The sequence below is a fragment of the Montipora foliosa genome, chromosome 9 (assembly GCF_036669935.1).
Source record: "Montipora foliosa isolate CH-2021 chromosome 9, ASM3666993v2, whole genome shotgun sequence".
Classification (NCBI taxonomy): Eukaryota; Metazoa; Cnidaria; class Anthozoa; order Scleractinia; family Acroporidae; genus Montipora; species Montipora foliosa.
Genome location: NC_090877.1, coordinates 1,543,111 through 1,553,110, shown reverse-complemented (window position 1 = coordinate 1,553,110; position 10,000 = coordinate 1,543,111). Strand labels below are relative to the sequence as shown.

The following is a 10,000-nucleotide window of genomic DNA, read 5'->3' as shown; positions in this document are numbered from 1 at the left end:
TTGCTTGTCAATTGTTAACTTGGTGGATTGAAATTTTCTTTCACAGCGCCTTTTGACACGTTTTAATTCTCGAAGCTCATCTGAGAACCAGGGCGCGTGTGGCCTTAGGGTTATATTCCTTGTTTGTTCTGGGGCATACTTGTTAAGTAGAAGGCGCAGTGTGTCATCAAACACAGTTAACACGCCGTCCAAGTCATCAACTGAAACCTTAGAGAAGACAGAGCAAATGTCCTTCTGAAAAGCATCAAGATCAATGTCACGAGTCTTGCGACGCGTAACAGTTATACGAGTGGCAGGAGGCCGCGGTAAATGTATGGAGCACACGACCACTTGATGGTCAGAGAGAGGATCTGGTAGAATTCCTATATGAGAAATTAAAGTATCCATCTCGCGAGTGATCAGAAGATCCAGAGTATGACCCAGGCGATGGGTAGGGCCATTAACATGCTGTTTCAGATCAGCAGAAAAAAGAAGATCGGGGAATTGTTTGGCGTATGCGTTTCCATTATCGTCAACGTAAAACGTGGAAGTTAAAATCACCACAAAGAAGGAATTGATAGGATGTAACGGTTAACTCCTCTAAGAACGAAGAGAATTCAGAGAAAAACCTTTTTACTGTAAAACCATTTTTTCTGGACGGTGGAGGTCGATATACTGTCACAAGGCGAAAAACCTTGTTACCAGAGGTGATAGTTAAATCGAAGTGTTCGAACGTAGAAAACATGCAGCCTTCATTATGCCGTAACTTGAAACCCTTTACGTGCGATGACAGCTAGTCCACCACCCCTGCGAGTGGATCGTGGCAAATGATAAACAGCGTAGTCTTTTAGTGAATTCGTAAGGTCGGCGATGGTGATGCTATCGTTCGCGGCAAGCCACGATTCAGTCACAGATAAAAGGTCAAGACGATGAGATAGCATGAAATCACATAGTGATGATACTTTGTTTTTCAGTGAGCGAGCATTCCAAACACCAAAACGAAGTGGTGGACTGCAGCATTGCCCAGATGATATCAGCGGAATACGAACAAGATTGTTTTCATTACGTCCTGAGTGAAATGCAAATTGGTGACAAATACGAAGTGTCATGGCAGGTTGAATATTAAAAACCTTCGTTGCTTCACGCGCCCTGACCGCTCTTCCACTCCGGCATCCACGATAAGGCCGCTTCCATATAGATCTTGAAGATGAAGAAGTTGGTCCAGGATTTAGTTCAACGTCCATGTGGACAGTTAAGTCAATTTTAACAGGGAGAGAATAACAAAGATATCCATGCTTCGTCCATAAGCACACCGGCCGCGATACAAACAGCTTTCGCTTCAAGCGAAGCAACTTGCTTTGGTAAACGCTAAAAGTCGCTTCTTCTAAGTGAGGGACTTCGTAAAGACGCGAAAAGTCAACGAAAATAGATGCCAACATAAGAAGCACAAGAAATATGAAAGAAAAATAACGAGGATAAATACACATTGCAGCCATTTTTCGGCGCATACATTAGCGCATACGAAAAAATAGCGCGCTATAATTATTATGAATATACCTCGTCCTATAAGCCAACCACGCAAAACAAGTCCGCTTTTACACCAAGTAATAGCTATATAGCGCGCTATAATTATTATGTATATTCCTCGTTCTATAAGCCAACCACACAAAACAAGTTCGCTTTAAATTTACACCAAGCAAAAGCACGCAATAATTATTATGAATATTCCTCGTTCTATAAGCCAACCACACAAAACAAGTTCGGTTTTCAGGCGCGTAGGAGGGGGGGTTCGAGGGGTTCGAACGAACCCCCTTTGGTGGTCAATAATGGAGGACGGAAAACACAAACTGTTGGTTTTCAGCTTTTAGCAAATAGTGGAGGGATGGAAAACAAACTTTGAGCGTTGCAGCTTTTAATTACCCTGCAAGAAAACGCTTAAAGTATCGGGAAGGTATTAAATTGTTAGGAGAATGGGTACAAGTGAAATTCGTTTAGTGTACAAAGCCGGTATGTACGCATGAAGGTATCAAGTTAACAAAACGTCGGAAATGTTGTTGTTATGACTAAAAATACCTGTTATTTTACACCCCATCGAGTTTGAAACATTGACTAGCACAATGCTGAACACAGCATTTCCGGGCCTCTAGATTTCAAAATTTTCTGGGGGGGCATGCCCCCAGACCCCCCTAGAGGCTCGCGCCTCCGGCGATCGTATTTAAAAGCCCCCCTTAATGAATATTCCTGTCAATACGAACACCCCTCCAAAAACCTCAGCTACGCGCCTGGTTTTACACCAAGTAAAAGAACTGAATACTTATTATGAATATTCCTCGTTCTATAAAGCAAGCACACGAAAGAAGTTCGCTTTTACACCAAGTAAAAGCGCGTTATAATTAGTATGAATATACCTCGTCCTATAAGCCAAGCACGCAAAACATGTTCGCCTTTACACCAAGTAATAGCACCATTGGTACCAATGGGCCATGAGAATTACCCTGTACTCAGCTAGATCACATGAGAAAATAATCTGATTCCCCTTAACGAGATGTATATTCACGTACCAATGAAGACTTTTTTTATCAGACTACTAACACCAACGAACAACAACACCAACAACCCTCTTGGAAGAGAGGAGGGCTGGGGTACACAATGTGCTACCTCGCCTCCTTCTCCTTTTTCAGTCTTCCTTATCCAGTGGTTTATACGTGATTTCAGGACGTTTGACCACCTTGTGTTACTACGCAGAAGAGGATGGAATTCTCATTTCTAAAACGAACGATTTATTTATGTTTTACAAATAAAAGAACTTACTTTTATTGACAACAACAGAGGGTTTTCTTCATCATTCATCAAAGCTCTTGCCGTCACTTTATCTTTAACAATTTCATGGTCGTCTTCTTCCACTATTTGTAGTAATGATTTTTGGTTCCCGATGGTTTCTTCGGATGAAACTGAAAAAATCATATAGTTACCCAATGCTGTTGTTAATGAGCTCTTAATTTCTATTTATGAAGGTGGTCATCTGTCTCGCACTTCATTAAAACCTAAGGGAAGGCTGACCAAATTATCTCAGTTTAGCCGGGATTATTCAGTCTGATTGGTCAACGTTCCGTAAAAGTGATGTCACCATGCTAACCAAGTGCCGCCGGTTAATTCCAGTCGTCAACGATGAACTTAAAGTGGGCAATGCGTATGATTTCAGTGACATACATCGCTGAACCACAGGCAGACAACCCTAAGGATGCGAGAGCGCGTGACGTCACGTTATTTTGAGACGGTTGTAACGGCCGATTTAACTGATCGAGGAAAATGTTCCATAAAAACTTCAAATCGCGATGTTTTTTTTCGAAAATCCATTTTATGGACAGCCAGATGGCTCTTAATTTTAATTCCATTGTCCAGGCCATCAGGGATGGAGTGATAAAGCTTCCTGATTTGATCCTCCTCGATCTGCTGCCACACATTCAGGATAGGACGCAGGAGATCATTCCTAATCTAAATAAATAATCTACAAAGGGACATGCCCATCACGGTAGATATTAGTTACAAATAGATAAAATACCAAAAAAATAATGACAAATGAATTAATAAATAGAAATATGAATCATCAGTGCACCCATCTACACTTCCACAATCCAATGACTCGCCATTTTTCTCTATTCGTATTCAAGGGCCTATCTGATGAGCTTCAATTATTTTTCGTTTCATAGGCATCTGCGAAATGATTTCGGTACATTCGCAAAGCAAACGTGATGTAATTAATAAAATCTCAAGCCTTTGTCGCACATTTAAATCCTGTTCACGGAAACTGAAAGATAACGAGAGAGGAAAATTGAAAACTAAAAGCCTGGGCTGATTTGTTCGAAGCAAACTAAGGGCTGACCTCATCTCTAGCTATTAACATACCAGCACCGAATGATTCATCAACATCCCCTTCATGTGCGCCTTTAAGTTCAATGTTTTCTTCAGAGGACCTGACAAATTACAGCAAAGATCAACTGGTAGCTATAGTCTTCAAACGGGCGCAATCCCAATCAAAAGTAGAGTTGACTCCCGCTATTAAACTCAAACCCTTGATAACTTGAATCCCGCAAACTCAAAAATGTGGAACCGATCTACCAGTCTAATCTATGTGCCTTCAAAATAATTTTTCAAGCAAGCGTCCAGGATGGAGTTAAACAAGAAAGAAAAAAACGTGCATTTTTAGCTTGCCGTCTTATCCTCGGTAAAAACAATGATCTGATTCTTACCACAGCACGCCCAAGTTCAAAACAGGACACTAAAAAGTATAAAGATATAAGGACAGCACAGGGGGATACGGGGTTATTTTTAGTTTTTGAAATTCCCGAGAAAAGTGGTTGCCATGGTTGCAAGCCCTCTCCTCTGAGCGAAACTACGTGGCATAAATAATGACATATCAATCGCCGTCATGCTAAAGCCATTTGATTGGATGAACGTGCCTTGCTATTTCAGCAGGAAAAGAAAACAGCGGTTAAAACACTTTCATTTTATACTTAACGTTTCGTATGCTGCAACATTCATCATCAGAAGTAGCGGTTAAAACTGTTACACAAAAATTTTAAAACTTGAGCGAGGCAATGGTGACTAGTTACAAAATCGTAATTTCCGGTAGTTGATACTTCCGGAAGAAATTAATAAAGAAAAAGCTTCTCACTACCAATGTTTTCATTAAGAGAGGGTTTTAAGTCCCTGATTAATAGCGATTCCTTAATTTTACACTGCACGTCAAGTATAAAATGAAAATGTTTGTAACCGCTGTTTGTTTTCTTTTCCTCCTGAAATTGAAATGGCCAAAGAGCAAAAATATTTATGATGTGCCTTGCTATGTTTTTCAGCGCTCGAAATGTTTTTCCAAAAATAGCTCCGTCTACTCCTGTGCTGGCGTACGAACCCAGCGGTGAAGATGGATGCTCCTACTTATGAGACCCTGATAAATGATGTATTTTCTAGCGATTCCCTCTGTGAATTTCCTTAAAACTTTGCATAACTTGAGACAGTACTGTCCGGGTTTGCCGAGCAATTTAGTGCAAATTACACAAAATAACAAATATCGTGATACAGGTGAAACCCTCTGGCTTACCCTATCTCTTCTTGTCTTCGAAATTTCCAACGTTTCCAAAGTTTTAAAAAAATTGACCGAATGGAATTGAAGATACAATCGTCCATTTTCTAAGAGCTTTGTTACCATGGAAACAGTGTCAATCAAAGAAGTGACAATCCATAAATAAGGGTTAACAAGAGAGTATAAAGACTTTTATCCCGGCTTTCTTGGGGACCATGTGTTGCCTACCACTCGTGTAAATCATTTACAAAACATGGAATCTGGGTTACCTGTTGTAAATCGTGCCACTAGTGGAATGCTTTGAGACATACTACTAGGAGCCACCTTATCACATAAACCTTACCACTCAGGAGCATCTGAAATGAATTTTACCCACGTTTTGTTTTCTGGTTTGGACAGCATTTTATGTGGTGCCGTTGACTTTTACCGGCACTTTTAATATTCTTTTTTTTTTTTCTTTATCTGTCTACGGCAAACTTCCATCCCGTTTTATATTTTTACGCCTTAAGCCTGGTAATCCTGTGCTCCTACCTGTCAGTGGCTTCTGTGGATTCTTCTTCTCCTCCTTCAAAATACACTGCGAAAGCCAAAATTAACAATCATTTGTGAATAGAAATTACGCCGCTATCTTACGTTTGCTTTACAGCGATAGGAAACGATCGAAAATTAAATGGAGTTTGCTAAAACAAATTAGCCCAGAGTTATATGTTTCAGAGTTATTTTCTGCTCTTACTATGTCGTGCGCGCTGTCTTGAAAGAAGTGATTAAATTGCGGATATTACATGGCCGCGCGGAGATACGGAATTTCTCTTCGGGTAGTGAAAATTTTCAACACGAGAGGAGAAGGTTCGTATCTCCAAGCGGTCATGTAATGTTTTGTTTATTATATAATCACCAATGAAATGCCAAACCACTTCAATTCGCTGCCAAAGGCGCAATTTATTATTAGTGAAATGGCATCTTTTCACGTGTGAAGATATCATGTTTCCGTGCGAAAACTCACCTGGTATTTCATTGGTGTTTATAGAATAAAACAGGTTCCGTTCAAACGTTTCGGTGTTTTTGTGAACGACAAATCGACAACAGTTTTCCGTGGTCTCTACTCTTATATCCCATAGAAATGACACTATAAAATGTTCAAAACTTGGGCACTCGCCTATAGCTCGTGTTTCATCTTCAATTGTAAACATTTTACGACGTCACTTGTATGGTATACACTGAAGAGTACAGACCACGGAAACTGTGGTCCATTTGAAAGTCTTCGTTCGTAGTCGCACTCGTGCGCACTGTACAAAATAGCATTTCCATTCATGGGACTGTTTCTACACTTGGGCGCACAATTACAAGGTAGCAATCATAGAAAGACGATTCCGACCCTTTCCCGAACCATTCTTCCCCTCATGTATTTGATCATACCTTTCTTTTGATCGTTCTCCTCTGTTAGCACCGCTTCATAGTCCTTGCCTTCTGACATACTGTAAATTGAGATTTCGAGGCAAACGTACGGAAACGTATCTGGCTATAATATAAATATGGACCAGAATTAGCTACCTCAAGCTAGGGTTAGGCCTAGGGTTAGGGTTTGGGTTGTTTCACTATCTGAGACAATTCTCTTGAGATTCAATGAACCTAGCCGGCCTTGAAACCAATTATCAAGAAATTCTGTTCTCAGACAATCCTGGTCAAAACTGTTGGGATAATTCCCGCTTTTCCCCCTCCCCCCATTACAATGTTGATTTTTCACGGTCCGAAATCAAGATCCGTTCATCGATCGCTCCATGCGAGCGTTAGCCCTACTAATGGAGTTGGGCCCACACAAGGACAGAGAAAAAGTCTGACAAACTCTTTTGCTTTGAAACAGTCCGCTTGCAAATAGAATTGCTGGGGACTGCCATCGCAGGTACGGCGGAATGAAGTCCCCCCGGCTGCCGAGATCAGCGCCAGAGAAAATGAAAAACTAAAAAAGTCATACAAACAAACAATTTCCCTGCTCGTGCTTTTATACGTAGCTGTTATAATAAGAGGTTTTCGCGTGACGTCATTGCCGCCATGTTGGCGGACGAAAACAAAAGATCTCTCATGCATGAGCTGCTTTTGTTCGTTGGTGTCTCTAGAGGTTGGTTGAAAACGTCCTACAAATAAACGCGCATCTTAATTTTTGAACCGGAATCCCTCATTCTGAACGCTACCAGAAGTTTAAGTCGGTACAATCCCTTATTATTATTATTTTTTTAATGAAGTACTTTTTGCACAACCAAAATTTGATCTAGCGTGCGAACGCAGACTAAGCTTGATCTTGAAAGATGTGTTCTTGATGCTCCCAACAGGCATCACATGCTTCGGATTGGTTGATTTTTTTTTTCTAATAATACAGAATACTCATTCTCAGAGAAGAACTTCATCTTTTGGGGGAAATCCATGAAATGTTACGCATCTAGGAGTTCTGTACCTTTAAAGCACCGACAACACACATTGGGAGCCTGTAGTGTGCGTACTTGTGTCACGCTTTATTAATTATCCACAAGCCTCCAATATTGTAATCAAAATGGTTGACCTACATTGAGTGGTGAATGCGGACCTTTCCCCCTTTATGAGAACATGAACGTCAAAATGAAAGTAACTTCCCAAATACCGGAATATTTCCTTTCATTAAATACGCCATATACTGGAAGTTAAGAAAAGAAAAGATTCGCTTCTGGCCTTCCGTTTTCTTTAACCCTAACTAGTCTTAACCTTGACCTTAACACAACAATACAGTAGCCCTAATGCCAACCCTAAACTTATTGTTGAATTAGTTGTTGACTTTTAGATATAACAGGGCACTTCGGGAAGTTTATCAACGGCAGCGTGCATCTCATTTCTTGAAATCCTGGACATAAGTTGGATATCTGATATAAAATGTGCCTTGTTGCAGTTTTAGTTATGTACAGTGCATTATTTCATGTTCAGCGCGACCTCGTACAATAAGTTGGTGCTTAAACTAGTGGGTTTTTTTCGAATCCAACTGCGTTTAGGCTCTTTTATAAATCTATTCATTCAGTAAACTGTAACTGAATTGAATAGACCGTCTCTATGAGAGGTGAAGCCGCGATGCCGAACCACGAAGCCGTCGTGGTAAGGGAAAATTATTTTTCACCTCTCCGTTCGCCTTTTAACCGCTCCTTGCGAAAGAAAAGTAAAAGCTCAGTGACCTCAGGCACCCAGGGTATTATCCTATCATTACCTTTCAACATAGTATTAATCCTTTGGGAAAACCCCTCCCTTACTCGAGCTCAACTCTTTCAACATGACAACCTAATTCAATATCGGATTGTAATTTATTACTAAACTGTATGTATGACAGCCAAATAGTTATGCGGAATGTAACGCATGCAGAAAGACTGAAAAAATAAAAATTACTGATCCGCTCTGTTCAGGCGCAAGCACTTCGCAGTTCGGTTTTTCCGGTTACATGGACGACATAATATGCATTTAACATACACAGGCGCATTAAATTTTTGTGAAGCGTCTTTTGTGCAAATTTGAAATGTTTGCCCCTTATGTGACACTATTTGCCTGAAAAATTCAAACTTCATTTTAATTAATATCCTGATTCGAGAGAAACTACAGAATACAGGGCCACTTACGGCTGCATGTTAGATAGAACGGCTCGGCGGCTCGCTAGTAAAGAAGAATGAGTGTGTGCGGCTCAACGGCTCGCCAGTCAATTAGAATGAGTGTATGCGGCTCTATGGCTAGTCACTTACGGCCTAAGCCCTCTTAGCTCTCATTTTACGGTTCGGTTAACTACACTTTTTACGACATCGTTTGAAGAATATAGCACTCGTTTACTGATTAAGCCTAAGCGCTTGTGTCAGTGATTGGGTCGAAGCACTCTTAGCCTTCATTTTACGGTTTCGTTAAGTACACTTTTTACGAACCGTCGAGCCATTCAAAGATTCATGTTATACTAATCCCTTAACATCCAATTTTACTGACGAGCCGCCGAGCCGTCGAGCCACGTACTCAAGGCACTAAAACCACTGCCGAGCCGCCGAGCCACTCTCTTATATATTTACCACGTTCTTCAAGCACTAAGGCCACTGCCGAGCCGGCGAGCGACCGAGCCATTCTGTAATATATCCCTTTCATGTTCTTTCATCACTGAGCGTGACTGACGAGCCGTCGAACCGCTTGAGTGACATACCTTCAAAAGTGGCCCTGTATTCTGTAGTTGCTCTCCGATTCGAAATACTCTGCCCGCATTACCCGTTATCATCCACCTCGTCGTCATCTATGTTTCCTTCAACAGTTTTGAAGCAAACCTCTTACTTGATGAAGCCAAAATTTTGGTACCACTAAATGTCTTACTTAAAAAAACTACCACCGCAGTCCCGTAGTTCGCAGTGGCAAATATGGTACAGAAAATGATATTCATATAGGCAACTCTGTTCCTAAACCAGATATTCTGCAATTGCTCCTTAGCTTTCATTCTGCGGTTCGATTAACTACACTTTTCACGAGATCATTTGAAGAAAAAAGCACTCGTTTACTGATATCGATTAAGCCTAATTAAGCGCTCGTTTCAGTGATAAGGATTAAGCACTCTCGTAAAATTTTAGCTTTCATTTTGCGGCTCGGTCAACTACTCTTTCCACGAGATCGTGTGAAGAAGAAAGCACTCGTTTACTGATTAAGCCTAAATGCTCGTTTCAGTGATTAGGCCTAAGCACTCGTACGAATTTTAACTTTCATTTTGCGGTTTGGTCAACTACACTTTTCACGAGCACGAGATCGTGTGAAAAAGAAAGCACTCGTTTATTGATTTAGCCTAGGCGCTCGTCTCAGAGATTAGGCCAAAGGACCCTCGTAAAATTTTGGCTTTCATTTTTGGCTACACTTCTCACGAGATCGTCTTGCCCTTCAAGAATTTTCATTCATCGACTACGGGACTACGGA

General features: G+C 40.9%; 1 protein-coding gene across 1 annotated transcript in view; it reads right to left on the bottom strand.

Moving 5' to 3' along the window:
• The window catches only part of LOC137969377 (short transient receptor potential channel 7-like), a 74,160-nt gene that overhangs the window by 63,958 nt on the left and 202 nt on the right, over positions 1 to 10,000 (bottom strand). Inside the window, exons 2-5 of the mRNA XM_068815585.1 lie at positions 6,479 to 6,581; positions 5,594 to 5,639; positions 3,886 to 3,953; positions 2,791 to 2,930 (exon numbers count right to left, since the gene is read on the bottom strand). Of these exons, the coding sequence (XP_068671686.1) occupies positions 2,791 to 2,930; positions 3,886 to 3,953; positions 5,594 to 5,639; positions 6,479 to 6,536 (312 nt within the window). The 5' untranslated portion in view covers positions 6,537 to 6,581. The remainder of the gene's footprint in view (positions 1 to 2,790; positions 2,931 to 3,885; positions 3,954 to 5,593; positions 5,640 to 6,478; positions 6,582 to 10,000) is intronic.